The sequence below is a fragment of the Boleophthalmus pectinirostris genome, unplaced genomic scaffold, assembly GCF_026225935.1.
Source record: "Boleophthalmus pectinirostris isolate CB_2022bp ecotype Guang Dong unplaced genomic scaffold, ASM2622593v1 HiC_scaffold_15, whole genome shotgun sequence".
Taxonomy (NCBI): domain Eukaryota; kingdom Metazoa; phylum Chordata; class Actinopteri; order Gobiiformes; family Gobiidae; genus Boleophthalmus; species Boleophthalmus pectinirostris.
This window is the reverse complement of record NW_026571070.1, coordinates 9,984,918-10,003,415: the sequence shown is the minus strand read 5'-3', so window position 1 is coordinate 10,003,415 and position 18,498 is coordinate 9,984,918. Positions and strand designations below refer to the sequence as shown.

The 18,498-nt window shown below is 37.9% G+C and overlaps 1 protein-coding gene across 1 annotated transcript; it reads right to left on the bottom strand.

The window, feature by feature from the left end:
- Positions 1–1,185: 1,185 nt before the first annotated feature.
- LOC110158659 (copine-3-like) lies at positions 1,186–18,437 on the bottom strand. The gene is made up of 16 exons (XM_020923172.2): positions 18,342–18,437; positions 16,512–16,685; positions 15,251–15,430; positions 14,884–14,958; positions 14,721–14,792; positions 11,085–11,162; positions 10,373–10,462; positions 8,157–8,255; positions 7,986–8,069; positions 6,612–6,671; positions 5,959–6,092; positions 5,659–5,713; positions 4,299–4,350; positions 4,097–4,230; positions 3,739–3,972; positions 1,186–2,326 (listed from the first exon to the last, which is right to left on the bottom strand). Exons 2-16 carry the CDS (start codon positions 16,674–16,676, stop codon positions 2,207–2,209), a joined length of 1,632 nt encoding a protein of 543 aa, XP_020778831.2. The 5' UTR covers positions 16,677–16,685; positions 18,342–18,437; the 3' UTR covers positions 1,186–2,206.
- Between the last annotated feature and the right edge of the window lie 61 nt (positions 18,438–18,498).

The window sequence follows — 18,498 nt, the reverse complement described above, 5'->3', positions numbered from 1 at the left end:
TTTTTTTATAAAATAGTGCAATATATTGTTAAATCAGGTGTTACCAAACTTTTTTCTCTGAGGGCCACATTATCGTTCCTGACTGTGATGGGGGGCCGGGGTCGGGTCGGCTGATTAAGGAACAGATGCTCTTTCATTCGCCGAATCCTGTCTTCTCTCGTTTGCCCTCACAAACTAGCATATACTCTTTGTCACGGGTTTCATAGTGACGACACAGATTATATTCTTGGAAAACCACCACACTTTCTTTACATATCAGACAAACTGCATGGTCCTCACACTGAACAAAAAAAATAATCGGTCGTCCACTGTTCTCGGTCGTTCACTGTACTGAAAACTCTGCACACTGTCAACTTTTTGTACTTTAACACTCGCCGTTTTGCTGTCCTTAACTGCATTACAGATTTCTGTGCGTGTGTTTACTGTCACAGTTTGATCTCAAGTTTGTTAGGTGATGAAAATTCAGCTACAAGTGTAAATATGCCATATAATTATTTAAATATAAATACTTCATATAATTTTTTTTATTTATTTTTTTGAAAAAAATCATCAAAACACAAGATGCATACATGTTATTATTTCCCAAAAAGTAATAAAAAAAAATAGGCCATGACAACTTTTGAGGATTGTCTCATAGGGCCAGTTCAGGTGGTGGGGTGCAGAGGGGCTGGGGGGCCGGTCCAAGGGGCTTGGAGGGCCAGAGTCAGCCCGCAGGCCTTAGTTTGATCACCCTTGCTTTAAAGCAAGAGTTGGTATTATAACACATATTCAGTGCTTTGGATTTGGGAGGGTTTAAGGAGGATTAATGTAAAATGTGACTTTCAGAGTCATGTGAAATCTGGTTGCCATGCTGTAAAATGTACAAAACTGCTGCAAACATACAACAGAACAGGCTGGGTTCACCTGATGGCACAAAGTTCAACGCCTAATCTGTCAGGATAAATAAACAAAAGTGAAATAATTTTTTTTCATAGTAGCTTCAGAAAGTGGTGCCATTATTCAACCCCAAAGACGTGATTGTGGATCTAAAGCCTAACAAATAATGATAAGGTTCAACATATAGATTTTCCATTATATATACCCCTCTCTGCCCTCTCATCTCATCTCAAATTAAAGACATCATTTTTGCAGTACTTCTCTATTCTTTTCGTGGAAGTGGAAGTAAAAACCACAAAAACAAAACCGTTCCGTTAATGAGAATTTATAGTAACTAAATACAGCAATACACATTTAATAACATTACACATGTTATAAGATTATGACTAATACACTAAAATGGCAAAAGTAGAAGTACAGCTATTAGTATATCTGTACGTTTATTTGAGGTGAAAATGTGTATCAAATTAAAGGTGCATTATGTAACTTTTCAGCTGGTCGGTCCATCATCTGCTTGGCCTTATAGAAATGTCATTGCTTTGCCGTGAATACTCCACACTAGAGCATTAAATCTCTCTATATCCATGGATACACTCGGCTGGTAGACTCTCTATCAGAAAAATTACATAATGTCCCTTTAATACGACATACATTTCCATCTATATCTCCATGGAAACGAGCAGGTAACGCCACCAAGGCCGAGTTACAGGTCAGAACTGTGGAGAGGTGACACCGCTCTCAGTACGAATGCATGTTTTTAAAGCTACTAACAACAATAAATGCAAGATAGGCAAGTTTAATGCCGTAGTGTGGAAGATTCTGATCAACATCCCCATGGAAACAGGCAGGTACTGGACCCTCCACCAGAAAAGTTACAGAGTGTACCTTTTAAGAAAGCTTAGCACATGTTATATTTAGACACAGTTAAACGTGCACTGTGTAACTTTCTGGTTCGGGATCCGTCACCTGCTTGTTTCTATGGATACCGTATGTTACTGCTCTGCCTGGAATGTCCCACAGTATGGCATTAAACAGCTCTACATTACATTTATTCAATTACAGGTGATTATTTTAGCTCAAAAATACCATCGAAAAACAGACGGTGTTGCCTCTCCACAGGTTTCCATGACGATTGAAAGGTTTAATGCCACACTGTGAAACATTCCAGACAAAGCAATAACATCTCCACGAAGAAAAGCATTTGACGGAGCCTCTACCAAACGCTTTAAGGCTTAGACAGACTGATCTTTCACAGTAGAAGCAGTGTGTAGTGTGTTAAACAGCAAGTGAATGAGGTAGGGTATTTAACAGTTAAACAGTAAAAGTCAGTTTATAAAGGCTCGGGCTGGTTGTAGGTGTTTGGAGGTTTGAGTTTGTACGAGTTGAAAAAAGACGTCACTTGATCTGGAAGCTCAGCCAAGACGCTCTGAGCCAACGCCACGCTGTTTCCCTGAAAGAAATACACAAAAATAAGAAGAATTATTAGTTATTGTCATTTCTAATTGTGAAGGACGACTTTTCAGATGCACAGTCACGATTCAATCAATTGGAACGTGGAAGACATTCTCCGACGACCACTAATTACGGCAAGATCAGCTCAGACGTCAGTTAAAGGGCCTATATAACGTTGTTTTATATTATAATGTTGTTTCCGCATCACAAACATACCAGGAGTTGTACCTCTATTGTAGGAGCCAAAATAAGGTGTCGCTATGTAAAAATGTGACCCAGGTGCTGCTAGGTCAAGAGGTACACCGTTTCTTCCCGTGTCAAAAGGAATTGTGTTTATGTTGATTAAATGTGGATTACAGCTATAGGAGCCAGTGTTTGGAAGGTGACTTTTAAAATGTATTCTCCCTACAGATTACAGATTACACACCTCAAAATGTAGTTTGTAATGTAATCCATTAAATTATTTAAAATGAGTAATGTAATCTGAATACTTTGGATTACTTGATTTGGTGACTAGGATATCGTCACATAAGATGCTTTGTCTGATAAAAGACAATAAAAAGTCTTTACTTAACCGTATTAAAAATATTATTGATAGAGGAGGAGGAGACACATCCATGCAGCATGGTTTAGTCCTGTTAAATCCTGTTTTAGTCCTGTTTTAGTCCTGTTTTTGTCCTGTTTTAGTCCTGGTTTTAGACCTGGTTTTAGACCTGGTTTAAACATGTTTTAGATTTAGTTTAGACCTGGTTTAAGGCCTGGTTTAGTTTAGTCCTGGTTTAGTCCTGGTTTAGACCTTGTTTAGCCCAAAATGTGAAAACAGGAAAATACCGCCATGTAATCCATTTAATTCAACAAAGTAACTGTAATCTGTAAAAACTGTAATTACCACTCACTGAAACAGTAACTGTAACTGAATACAGTTACTCATAATTTGTACTCTGATTACGTAACTCCGGTACATGTAATCCATTACTCCCCAACACGTCAAATAAAGACGCTTAAACTCAATATTTTGGACTCGTTTGTGGGGACACGTGCTGGTGAAACCTTTAAAAGACAGCTATTTATCTTTTGAAATCCAAGGTTAAGGCTCACAAGTTTTAAGTTGAACAGAAGATCACAATTTAACTTGTCTCTTTTGTAAAATTATAAAATGTATTTGTCAGGAATACAAAATTTCACATGTTTGTGTCACATACTGCCAGATAATGCTCTTCTATTTCCAGTCAGTCTATTCAAAAAGAGCCCACAGAAAATGGAGCAGCTCTAAAATATAAAGTTGTTGGAAAAAGATACTGGAACCGACTGTGATTATTCAAAAACCTAGATTCCTGGACCTTATTTCTTGAACACAGCTCTTCGTATTGTGGTATTGTGTATCATGTCCAGTTACGTCCAAGTAATTACCTGAAACTGTCTGAATGGCACAAACTGAACGATGTCTCTGGCGGCGACCTCGTGGTTGGGAGCTCGCAGCAGTCGGTCGTCGCTGTCGAGGAACTCCATGGCGCTGAAGTCGGCTCCGCCCACGCCCACGATGATGATGGACATGGGCAGATGAGAGGCGTTCACGATGGCGGTGCGCGTCTGGTCCATGTCTGTGATCACGCCGTCAGTGATGATCAGGAGAACGAAGTATTGCTGTGAAAGAGACGGGGAGGAAAACATACAGGTATAGAGTGGAAAGGCCTCTGATACGGCTACTAATGATTCACTGGTGGATTACAGTCCTGGACTCTGAAGCCAATGTGATAACTGTACTCACTGACGCCATGTTCTGTGTCAGAGCCTGTCGGGCGAAGCAGGACACGTGGTTTATGATCGGAGAGAAGTTTGTGGGACCCCAGAGTTTGATCTGAGGGAGACACTGCTGATAGGCCGTCACCACGCCCTCAATGCCTGAAATATACAATAACAACTTATACTATCAAAAGTATTAAAACTACACTCTGTCTTTAGCTACGTACCTGCACAGAAGGGATTTGAAGCATCAAAATTTATTGGAAACTCGTGAGAAACCTGAAGAAACATTTACAGATGAAGTAGTAGTAGTGATTCTAATACTGATTTATTCTTAATTACAAAACACTGGACACGATGGGCAAACTGTTTGTTATAATTTGGTGTTGGGTGAAATCCAGTTGGTTTAAATCTAAAATGCCTCTCTCTGATCTGAACGGTCTCTATCTAAACCCCAGCTCCTGCAGTCAGTCATAAATCAGAGCTCGTGCAGCTTCTACAGCTCAGGGAGTGAATTCTGGAGGTTCACATAAGGCCTATCAATATATTGAGAATGACAAAAACGTATGTGTCCTCTATTTAGGGTGACCAGATTTTCAGAATTAAAAACAGGGACACACCTGGGTTGGGATGGTTGGTATAAATAAAATTGTGAAAAGAAAGTGTAACATTGTCCGTTCTCGACTCACTTGCTGGTCAGGGGTCAGTCATAATCTGAAGGTCTGTGGTTGCGTTTTGGTTTTTTTTTGGTCTTGTCTTGTTTTGTGTAATTTTCAAGCATGGTTTCTATATTTTAGCTAAACAAATGACAATATATTCCTCTCTTTACTGCTGGTGGGGATCAGATTGGTCAGAAATGGGGACAACTGGTAGCCCGATTCATCAGACGGTTTCACTTTGTGGAAATCGTCTGACTTCGCAGCATTAGAATTCGTTCGCGCGACGGTAGGCGGGTACTTTTTTTATTTAACCAATCTCTGCTATTTGGTCGTGACGTATATAATGTGCCAAATCCTGTAGGAAGAAGGGCAATAAAGTCTTTCCCCTTGATAGAATTCACCAAACATTCTCTTTGTTCCAGCTTTAAATCCTCAATCTCGGGAATCGTTGCCAACACAGAATGTCTGTCTTCATCTACATCCATCTCGACCGCTTTGTTTACTGTTGTGCTGTACCACAAAAGGGACACAGACAGACGCTTCAGTTTGACGTCATGGCTTCACAGCTCTTCGCTGATTGGCTGGTTCACGTTCTACAACTTCCGGGATTCTTGCAAACTGTCTAGTGTATTCTGATTCCTGACCTAGTCGCTGGAGAGAAATTAATTTGAGCGAAGGCACTAGGTGATGCCAGCCTGGCTAGACAACTAGGACATTTCTTGTGTAAAACTGGGACAAATCACTGGTTTTGTATAAATCTGCTGGGACAGGGGACACAGAGCTCAAAACTGGGACTGTCCCTGGTAAATAGGGAAGTCTGGTCACTCTACCTCTATCTGCAGGTTAAGATCCTTTTTTAAACCAGTAAGAGGGTATAAACAACTTCTTTAATCTGTGTATTCACTCATAGGCTGTGTGTGTGTTTTACCTGCCAAGATGGAGGCACCTGAGCTCCAAATCCAAACACAGGAAACATCTTGGTACTATAAGAAACAAGACCATAGATAGTTTCAGGTCAAACTACAGGTCCGCTATGCAACTTCAGGCACCACCAAGCCAAGTTACAGGTGTATTTTTTCATTTTCTTTGCTATACACGCTGTAACTGAAAAATACAAGACTGTGGAAGATTCCAGGCAACACAATGACACCACAATGGAAACAAGCAGGTGACGGACCCTCCACCAGAAAAGTTACATAGTATAGTATGTAATAGTGCATGTATTTACCTGTCATAGTCCTGGATCACGGTGCCCACGGCCCAAATCGCAGCCAGGTATTCGTTGTAGCCTTCTGGGTTTATGTAGTGCAGAGACTGGGGCGTTCTGGGGTCTCCATTGGACCCTGTGAAGTCTATGGCGATCTGTGAAACATGTGTGAAAAATAGATAAGTATTATCTGTGTCAAACTTTTGGGTACATTTTCAAAGCCACTAATAATCTGATAACCTCAAGGTACAATGTGTAACTTTTCTGATGGGCCTACTTGTGTCCATGAAGATATAATTTTTTTTTGCCTTTTTTCCATCAATACAATGAAAATAAACTTGGTAATCACAATAGAGACAGGTTAATGGTCAGATCTATGGAGACGCAAGCCTGCACATGGTAAGAACAAAATTTTTTAAGTTATTTTTGAGCTATAAAACACCTGTCATTAAACAAATGGAAGACAGATATGTTATGCCATACTGTGGAAGATTTCAAGCAAAAAGAAATATCTAGATAACGATAAAGCATTTTTAACGCTGATTTTTTGGCGCACAAAGGAAATCTGAGCATCAAAGACGGCTGGTGACATGTATAAGTTAATCAATAGATGTTTAGAGTAACTGTTGTATTTGAAAGCACATGAGTGTGTACTACTGTGTACATATACGTACAGTGAAGTTAAACTGACATCCGCCCATGATGAAATCCAGAAACGTGAACTCTCGCTCCACCTAAATGACAAAACTAATTTTATCTCATTGCATTACAGACCATATCCAATTATCTATCTAACTATCTGTCTGTATATGTCTGTTTACCTGTCTATCTATCTATCTATTCATCTATCCATCTGTGTGTCTATCTATCCGTCTATCCATCTATCTGTCCATCTATCTATCTGTCCATCTATCTATCTACCTATCTATCTATCAATCCATCTATCTATCTTTCAATCCATCTGTCCATCTATCCATCTATCTGTCCATCTATCTGTCTATCTGTCCATCTATCTATCTATCAATCCATCTGTCCATCTATCCATCTGTCTATCTGTCTATCTATCCATCTGTCTGTCTATCCATCTATCTGTCTGTCTGTGATATCAGTGATAGTGCAGTTAATTCTACTACTACACTAAATGGTAAATGGTCACATTTTTCTATTGCACTTTTCCACCTTCAAGGCACTCAAAGCGCTTTACAACAAGGAACCACTCACCCATTCACACACACACGTTCACACACCAGTGTACACAGACACTGTGGGCAAGGTGGGTTAAGTGTCTTGCCCAAGGACACAACAACAGCATTCATCTGTGGGAGCTGGAATCACACCAGCCAACCTGTGGGTCAGTGGATCTGACTGCTCAACCTGTGATATTTATGTTGAGAGCTGGATTCGAACCGCCAACCTTTAGATCAGTGGGCGAATGCTCTACCATATCTCCATATCTACTCCAGTGGCCTCAACCTTTTTAGACCACCAAAATAACCAGGCAAAAGACTTATTAACATCTATATAATATAAGACTTAAATTAAACGCAGTAATAAATTAATGTGTCAAAACGTGTTGAATCAGGTTTCAGTATCATGATTTCAAAATTTTATCTTGAAATAAATTAGCACTGGTGTTAGTGGCTAGACACTTCACCCTCATTGTCTAGTATGAAAGTGGTGTGTGTGTGAGTGATGGTGGTGGTCGGAGGGACCGTTGGCGCCGATTGGCACGGCAGCCGCGCTTCTATCAGTCTGCCCGAGGGCAGCTGTGGCCACAACAGTAGCTTACCATCACCAGGTATAGAGTGAATGAATAATGCTGAATATAATGCTCTGTAAAGCGTCTTTGTGACAAAAAATGTCTGTGAAAAGCGCTATATAAACAAAGACTTACTTACTTCAAGACTTCAAGATTTCAAGACTTCAAGACTTCAAGACTTAAAGACATCGCCACCCCCAGTTTAGTGCCTCACAACTCGACTTTGGGAACCATTGATCTAATCCATAAAAACATTTTATCTATCTGTATTTTTTATTGTCATGTTTACCTGGCAGCGTCTCACACAGATAACTCCAGAGTTTTTATAGTCTTTCTTCCTCTGTTTTTTGGGGTTGACACATTCAAATTCAACCTGCAGACGTAAAAATAAAACAACTGTCATATTATCATTATATGAAGTTTAGATATTAATATTTAGAAACATAAACACATCTCTTACAGGTGAAGTGTGTGTGGCGACTTGCAGTTCAGCCAGTGTGGTTTTAAAGCTCCCGATGAGAGAATGAGAGCCGCTGATGTGATGGTCGTAACAATCCACCTGAGAAATAATGGAAAAGTTCATAACTACTGCACCTGGCGCCCTCTACTGGCAACTAGGGCTGCACAATATACTGTATGTAATAATCAATACTGCCACAACATTACTGTTTTAACCTTGATTTAATCTTTGTTTTGTCTGTGTTAATGACATTTTTGGCAGAAAGTGACTTGTAAAATAATAAAATAAATAAATAAAATAAAATAAGGCATGCACTTAAATAAAAAATGAAATTACTGTGTCAAAACAGTGTATATTAAAACAATGAAATAATACTGTTTTTGTAGTACTTAAAGGCACTGTACTTGAGTTTTTGCAGATATTTGAGCAAATTTGTCTTGGTAGCTCCAGTACAGATAGATTTTTTTAAGGTCCAGGAATCAGGAAGTGCGCTGTTGGCTTGCTAGTTGTTGTTTGCTCTGAAAGTTGTGGCAAGCACTTATAAACTAATTGTGGATGCTCAGAATACATAAGGTAAGTAAGGAATAATTTTTGACCACTGCAAACCGTTTAAAATGAAATTAGTTTTGTTTTTCATGTTTTTAAGACAATAAAGATCAAGTACAGAGTCTTTAATAGTTATATCACATGTTCTCCAGTATTGTGCAGCCCTACTGATCAACCAAGTATGTTTAAAACTTGCATTCGTGGTTAATATAACACAAAAAAAAATCAAAATCTCACACCTTAGTGCAATGCAGCCATGAGACGCCGGTTCACACAAGCAGCTGCGTTTAATGTGACGCAAACCAAACAAAAATAAAAATGACAAAATGAAAACAGTAGGTTAGTAGGTTAGAGATGTTCAACCAAGCGTCAGGTCAATAATGTCACAGTGGAGCCGTATTACACTATTTTATGATCTGTTTTATAATGTTTACTCATCAAAAACATACCCAGAGTTCTGTTTTGTTTCAGTCACACAAACCCCACGCAAAAATATTTAGGTTTAGTTCTTCTCTCAAACTGAAAACACTCTTGACTGGAGAAAATAATTGGGGATACTTACACTAATAGTAATTTGAAAAGTCTGGACGTAACATCTGATTTAGAATTTGAAGTTAAGGCAAATTAAAGGACAAAACAATAAATATTCTATGAAATCTTGTGTTTTCAAAGATTGGACGACAAAAATGTGAAAAAAGCGCAATGCAAGAAACAGAAACACATTCACAGTGGGAAGAGTAAAACTTTAATTCAACTCAAAGCACTGTTAGATGTGATTAAGTGATATATCGCAGTACTTCAGTGTGCGATTCTCGTATTGATTCAAAATGCGTCTAAATCGATTTTTTAATGTTTTCAATTTACAATTCTCATGAGTTAAAAATTAAATAAATTGTATTTGATCCAATTTTGTTCTCATAAAAGTGTCCTCAACTATAATAATATTCGTAATTATTGATAAATCACAATATATCGAACTCTGTTTTAGCATCGGGATATATTTCATTGTCACAGGCGTGTCATGATAAGTATCGTAAAGCCAGAGTCATGGTAATGCACGCTCCGAGTTAGACTGTTAAAAGTATTTCACATATTCATTAATAAACAATAAATAATTAATGAAAATATACTTGGCACCAGAATCTGTGTATCATTTGTTCATTCATTTTTCAAAATAAAACCAAAAATAAGAAAAAACTGCGATGGCGGACTTTTGAGCCACATATGGACTGAACCAGGACTGAACCAGGACTAAACCAGGACTAAACCAGGACTAAACCAGGACTAAACCAGAAATGAACCCGGTCTCGGTCCCGGTCTGGTCCCGGTCTTAGTCCCGGTCTGACCCACGGAAACGGGAAACGGCTGCTGTTTTTTCCATTCTTCATTTAAACACAAAATCGAAAACTGAAAAAAACAAACAAATCCTTAACAGTTTTGTCATTTTGGTTTTGGAAACAAATAATGAAGAAAATAGTTGTTTTTTCATTTTCTTATTTTTGGTTTTATTTTGAAAAACGAATCAACGAATGATACACAGACTCACCAGATATTATTGTCATAGTATTTACTGTAAAGATTCTCAAACATTTTAACTATATTTTTACAGTCTACACTGGATAAAAATTATGCATCCATTAAATTGAAACAGATTCTATTTAATCTTGTACCTTGATGGTCTTCTCCACGTCTCCTCCACACAGCGCTCGCAACGAGACCCGGAACGGCCGCCATATTGGATTCAGATTGTTTTTTACCACCTGTAAATAAGAAAAACAGGTTTAAATCAAGCTTGGGTAACACTTTATAACAACTACATTATTAAAAGAATCAATGAAGCAAGAGGAAAGACTTAAATCATGATGAACAAATAGTTTTTTAAGAATGATTCGGGCTTAGTAACTATTTAAAAAACCCATATTATGCTACTTTCTGAGGTTATGATGCTTTTTTCTCATCATAAACATACCTGGAGTTGTATTTTTAAGGAGGTAAAAACATTTTAACATGGCTTAAAGCTCACAAGAGTCAATTTTGTGTAATTTAGGACCTTTAATTAACGGGTTAGGGTATAAATTAAAGGTACTACACTTGATTTTTTACTGTTTTAAAAAAGAGAAAAACAGAACTAGTTGATTTTAAACAGATTGCAGTGGTCTAAAGTTATTTATCACTTACCTTATGTATTCAGAGCGTTCTAATTATTCACCAAGATGAGTTTATAAGAGCTTCAGAGCAGAGTCACAGTACTGCTAACAACAACTTCCAGATTCTTCATGCTTAATTAAGGCTGATTTAAGTGTAGTTATAGTGTTATTATGTGTTACCCAAGCTTGTAATGGAAAAATGTAAGATTATAAATGCAAAGATGAAGTGCTGTACCTCTGTTCTGTGAGCCAGCTGCCATCCCAGCTCTGTCGCTTTGAAAAACTCCAGAAAAGGATCCGACCACCACAAATACTGAAAACGCAAAAAGAAGAACAACGGAAGAATTTTAATGTAAACAAAACTGAATTACCTGTTGAGTTCAAATCGTTTTAATTTAAAGATACACTTTGAAACCTTTCTGAAACAACATCCAAATCTAAACCAAATCTCTCACAGTTTTATGGACTTTGAATATATTAATAATTTCTGTTGTGTTTCCCCTAGATTCTGGCAAGAGTTAGTATAAATGGTGTTTATTGCCAACATTTAAACTTATAGCAGCCCTTTTTTTTAACCAATATAGTTACTTCTAAATGTTTATGATACAAAACTAGACAACAAAGTCTAATTTTGTTATGTCAATATAGTCCAGGTTGGCTTGAGACTGAGGAAGAATTTTAGACTACAGGGGGCCACCATAGTCTCCTGTATTAAAGCGAAACACTGATTAATGGTGCACTGCGTAACTTTTCCGGCTTGTCTCCATAGAGATATAGTTGCTTTGCCTAGAATGTTCCACAGTATGGCATTGAAACTTGTCCATCTTGTATTTTAGAAGTTACAGATGGTTTTACTGCTCAAAAATACCTTGAAAAACTTGGATTTTTACAGTAATTGGGCTCATCTCTGCACAGATCTGACCAGTAACTTCGTCTAGAGGCACCGAGGGCTGTCGCGGCTTAAGAAAATTTCCCTTGTGGTAAATGTACGTGTGTGTGGTACAGCACAGAGGCCCATAATAATACATTTACTTTGGGGATGTTTTTGAAAAATATCTATATCCTCGTGGAACGCCTCCTGCATATTTTAAAGGACACGCATTATTTTCTTACATTTCTTCGCTAAATCTTGAAATAATTTGTAATAAACCTATCTTTTACTTAAACAACAGTTAAACCTGCATGGTCATAAAACAATAACAAAATCTGTGTGTATTTTGGGTAGTTTAAACACTAAAAAGAAAAAACGTGTATTGCAATATATATTTTTTGTGATCTATTTGGAGGTAAATTAACACCTTATCGTTTAGATTTTGTTCATTTTATTTATAAGTTGTAACATGTCCTCTGTAATGGACGTTTTGGTGTTAAATCCATGTGAAGTTAACAATCTAACAAAAACACCAACATCTCTAACAAGCTTCTATGCAGTTGCCTCAGACTCACTTTAAATTTTTTATTATTTTTTTTTATCATAGTGCAGCCACAAACTAACTCCTATTAAGTTTTTGGTTTTTATCCTGATAGACATGATAGTACCCTATAATCCCCCGGCCCTATTTAGGCAGATGAACCGAGTCCCCCCATTAAGAGTTTGTCACAAAACATTGAAAAAAATCGACTGGTTAACTAAATGTCCACTATAAAGGACACAAATGGATGGGCTGGGTCTCAGGAGGATATGAAACCACAGCCAGGCCTAAGCGACAGACATGTGTAGTTTAACGTAGTTTTACAGATGAGTTACGAGGATTTCTTATTATAATTCTTCAATGAGTAACACGTAAAGCCCGTACACCTACAGTAAATCCCACAGTGACACCTGCAGGGGGCGCCTGTATGCACTCTGAATACCTTGAATGCCCCATTAAATTTAAATAAATGTCCCAAGTTTGAAGTCATGAAGGAGTGCCACAGTGATTATTGACCTAATTGTTCACCCTTTAACTTGTATTTAGAAGGTTTCACCTGCACAAAGAAAACAACTTTAGTCCTTATGTAATTATTATTATTAATTACGCGAGAAAAAGGAGAAAAGGACACGTTATGAATAGTTTTATAGCTACTCACTGAACCGACACAAATGATGCTACAGACATTCAGAGCACGTACATGCTGCGTCAGGTGCTCCTCGCTCCATGACCCAGGTGCTTTAGTCATGAACTCAACTAAAAGCTTCTATGTGCGGTTTATCCTATAAGTGTGTAGGTCAATTCAAACAGGTCCTGAACAGTGCACTTTAGGGTAAATAGCAAAACAAAAGGTGACTTTTTTAACACATTACGCAAACAAAACCGTGTGTTCGCAACGCACGCCTCTGCAGATGTATACGTCCAGCTGCAGGGGCACCACAAATAAATTTTAATGTGCGCAGGTTCGGGTCGGGTCCCAGTATTTGAACCCATTTGCTCAGAGCCACGTAAATATGAATTGGTTCATAGTAGAAGAGTAAAATTAAAGGGACATTAAAGGGACAGTTCGCAATTTTGGACTTAGGGCCTCATTTCCTAGTGAGCCAGAGTGTTGGAGACACTTTTTAAAATATTCCATCCAGTCCTTGTATTTGCAGAGGTCACTGGTGCTAGGCTAGTGCATGTCAATGGCCAGAGTTATCCTGCCACTAAAAACAGTCTTACCCATTCCACAAAACACCTGAAGTAAATTTATTATTACGCTAGACTGTCGATGTGGATCTCTGTGTTGATAGAATAATTTGAGAAGCAAAACCAACCTTGCATTTGAAGAATTTATGTCTGAGCAGCAACAGTGAGTTGTACTTCCTGATAGAAAGCTCGGCAGTGGCGGATTGATATATGAGAAAATAGTCCCTCAACATGCAACGATTCATGCAATTCAAGGTTATTTTTATTTCAGACATTATTCAATCAGCACAGACATTTACATCGACAGTCTGGTGTTATAATAGTTTTGCTTCGGGTGTTTTGTGGAGTGGGTAAGACTGTTTTTAGTGGCAGGATAACTATGACCATTGACATGCACTAGCCTAGCACCAGCGACCTCTGCAAATACAAGGACTGGATGGAATATTTAAAAAAGTGTCTCCACACGTCTCCAACACTCTAGCCCACTAGAAAATGAGACCCTGTGGCCAAAATTCTGAACTGTCCCTTTAAAATGCCATATTGAAATACTGAGGTTACCCCGACAGCCCTAGTGGCACTATCTGCTTCTCTCCTTGTAGACAGATAAGTTCAATGCCATACTGTTGAACATTCTAGGTACAGCAGTAACATTTCCGTAGAGACAAGCAAGTAGTGTGCACTCAACTAGAAAAATTACATCATGCAACTTTAGTAATACCGTATTTTCCACACTATAGGGTGCTCTGGATTATAAGACACACTGTCATTGTCTATTTTTGAACTTTTTCCACAAATAAACTGCACCGGACTTTAAACGAAACACAACAGTTGGATGGGTCAGTGGGACTTTGTTTGGTGCGTTCACGGTGACTCTGGGCTTTGTTCAGTTGTGGCGTGTAGGGAGGGTGCTGTCTGGGACCGCTGGATTGTCGGCGTGTTCGCAGTGACTCAGTTGTTCAGTTGTGTCTAGAAGTGGCACATTGCACTCGCTTTTTCGGTTCGTTCCTCCGTTCAGTTCCTCATCCGCGCGGAGTGATGAGTGTGGCTGCGGGTGTTTTTCACTGTGCGGTCACTGTCTGCTCAGTGCATGTTTGCGTGTTTCTGCGGGTGGTGCGGCTTTGTAGTTTACTGAAGTCGTGCTGGGACACCCGAGTGGATTTGTGTATAGAGCGCTCTGGATTGTGGGGCGCGCAGTCATTTTTTGATGGGGTTGGAGGTTTTTGAGTGCGTCCAATAGTGTGGAAAATATGGTAATTGAAATAATTTACTTTTTTGTCCAAACTTCGTGCAGACACTTCGAAGTTTGCGATTCTTGTGTCGGTGATCTCCTCCGCACAAATCTATGGGACAAACACACAGGAAGGAGAATTATTTATCTAAAATGAGAAGTTTTATTTTGAGATTCTGTCACGGTTCAAATGTAAAACTTACTGTGATGGTGCCGTGACCCGCTGGCCTCCGATCTTGTAGTAACAAAGGTCTGGTTATCTGTTTACTGGAAACTATCTGAACACAGAGAACCAGCAAAAGTACACAGACAAAAAGTTAGTACATTGTGTTTTTATTATGGACCTGAATATTTCTTACATAAGTACACCTAAATTGGGCTTGATTGATTGGGCTCTATTTATCACAAAGTAAGACAATACAGGACACACTGATGTATATTTGACCTCTGTCTATTCTTCCCTCTCACAGTGGAGCAGACAACAACTAAACACATCCTTAACTGCTCTGAGAAAATGAAGGGACCAACTTCATTTAAATCGCTGAAAAAAACAGATTTTTGAGACATTACCTGACCCAGAGTGAGCTCCAGTTCACCCAGGAAATCATCGTCACCGAGGTCGTAGGTGTCATTGTCGATATCGTACACGCAGAACTTCAGCCTCTGCACCATCTCAAAGTAATAATCCAGGACAAACTTCTTAGAAAACTTTGGATTCAGGCAGTTCAGGATCATTTCTGTCCGACCATACTGAGGACAAAAAAAAACAAGTGACAAGAAAAATCTACATTAGGTTGTGCAATTAATTGAATTTTGATCCCGATTTCGATTTGTGTGTCAAACGATCTCCAAAATTATATAATCGAGTTGAAACGATAAAGCTTAAGAAAGTTTATTTTAGGATATTTATTATATAAAAATATATCTTTTTTTTTTTTTTTTAATACAGAGATTTGGATACATTTATGTTTTTCTATGCCTTATTTCATGTTCAAAGTGTATTTTATTAATTTTATATTTTATACATTGCAAATCTGGTCTAAGGTACATATTTGTAGACTATGCTTATTTTCAATTTGAAAGTTTTGCATAAATTATCAATAACAAAGTGTTTTTATAAACGATAAATGCTGAGTAAAAGCATTGTGTCACTAAAAAATAATAGTTTGAATAATCGTGATTTCAATATTGAAAAAAATAACCGTGATAATGATTTTTTTCATAATCGAGCAGCCCTGCCTAGAGTTGTGTTCTGTTTCATTCACACATGTTTGAGTAATCCAGCATTATTAGTCTGGAAAGCTCCAAAACTTTGTGATGTCTCGAAGTGGTAGTTTTCAAGTTAACCGCTACCTTTTGCTTTTTGTTCAGTAGAGATCGACATTTCCAGGCCTGAAATGATCCAAATGACTCTAGTGAAGATGTATGGAGATTAAAAAAAAACACAGTGGAGCACTTCCTGTATTACCACATGAAATCACAAGGTGTAACAGAGTGTTTTTTGTTTGTTTGTTTCAGCTAAGAACTCAGCCTAAATATGCAGGATTTATCTGTTAAAACATGTGTGAATGAAACAAAACACAACTCCAGGTCTGTTTTTGATGAGGAAACAACATTATAACATAGATCAGAAAATAGCCTAAAGTGTGCCCCTTTAATAAAGATAAAAAATTAAGTGTGCACTATGAAACTTTCTGGTGAATAGTCCACCACCTGCTTGTCTCCAATAAATTCACCTGTACTGTAAGATTTTTTCTATATTTTGATCTACTGTGTTGAGTTGTTTTCCCAAATTGTTGGTTGCAAGGCTTAGTTTCTTCTGTGTACTCACCTCATACCAGTTGGAGTCTGTAGTGTTAAGGTACAGGGCGCATAAAGGGTCAGACTTGGAGAAAATGTCCATGTCCATGAGGTTTTCACAGGAGATGGTGAGCTCGACTTTAGTAGCGAAATGTGTGGGACTGGGCCCTGGTGTCGGGGGCCCAAACGAAGCCATGGGGACAAACTGTGGGAAAAAAGATAGACATTTAACAAAAACATTTAAAAGATATTACAGGTGGTCAATTAATTTAGGTCAGAAAAAAACATTCATAATTATGTATTTATTTATTTAAAGGTACAATGTGTAACTTTTCTGATGGAGGGTGAGTCAAATGCTTTTTTTTCTTCCATGGATGTAATCGCTTCATGTTTATGCTTTATGTTTCACAGTATGACATTAATCCTTTCTATTTTCATGGCGATCAAACCAGATCAAGTTACAGGTCTGATCTGTGGAGAGGCTCCCCCGCTCACAGTCAGAATGCCTGTTTTTCTAGGTATTTTCTAGCTTTAATACCACCCATAATGTAATAAATGTAAGTTAGAGGTGTTTAATGTCATACTGTGGAATATTCTAGGCAAAACTGTGACATATTCAAAGAAACACTCAGGTGATGGACCAAAAAAACCTCCAAAAAGTTACATAGTTAGGGTGACGTCCCTATTTACCCGAGACATGCCCAGTTTTGAGCCCTGTGTCCCCTGTCCCATCAGATTTACACAAAACCATTGATTTGTCCAAGTTTTAAACAAGAAATGCCCCAGGTGTCCCTATTTTTGATGAATTTGCTCTAAACCAGGACTAAATCAGGACTACATCAGGTCTAAATCAGGACTAAGCCAGGACTATCACAATTTTTGACTAATCTGATCTCCGCCAACAGTAAAGAGGATCATAAAATGTGAGTTGTTTTGCCAAAACACAGAAAACCGAGTTTGCAAATGACCATAAAGCAAAAAAATGCACCGTCAGAAATCCCTCAGATTATGACTGACACAAGATTACACGCTCTTTTCACAATTTTATTTACAGTATACCAACCCGGGTGTGTCCCAGTTTAGAATTTTGAAAATCTAGTCACCCTATACATAATGCTCCTAAAAATTTAATACAAGTTAATTCATTTCCAGGTTAGAAAAAACATATTGATATTATATTTATTTATTTTCCAGAAGATAGAGAAAAACTTCGAACTATCTAGCCGTTGACATAAGATAATATAATGTTTTTTTTGTTTGTTTGTTTGTTTGTTTGTTTAAGTTAGTTTAGTTTAGTTTAGCTTGAGTCAAACCCAGACATTGGACTATTGATGTCAAATGCAAGACAAAATTTTGGGACAATGAAGCTGTCATTTAAGATTGCTGTAATGTTATAATACTTGCTGATAGCTGGTAAGTTTGAAGTAAGTTTAAATAGCCCATGTCACATACAAAGTCACATTATTTTATATATAACTAGAGTATTGTGGAATTGGATTGAATATTTTTGTTTATTTACACAAACATCCCAACAAGCATGGCGCGTATTCTTCTCTATAACTTATTAACACCCCTTTTGGTCGCAGGGTTATTTTTATTTTATTTTATTTTTTTCTGTTTCATATCAAAACTTCGAAATTAAGTATAACAGCAGATAAGTGAGTTAATTTGGCAAAAATATAAAATGTAAGTGAAGTGAAGCAGCATTAGCTCAGCACGTTTGCAGGTGGGTGTGTTCACTGCCGTTGGCTAATCGAGCTTTACAAACCAAAACAAACATGCGACAAAGCCTTTAACTACAACCGCGTCCGTTATTAGACTATAATTATTATTTAGTTGATACAAAACATGCTCATAATACCTGTTAAAATGGACAAAAGTGTACAATGTGGGTTGGATTTGACAGTCTCATGTATCACTGGTAACTTACGCTTATCTGACAAGAACAGCTGAGACCCCGACGTAAGCAGTGGGCGGGAACTAAAATATGTAAAAAATTTATATTAAAAAATAACAAT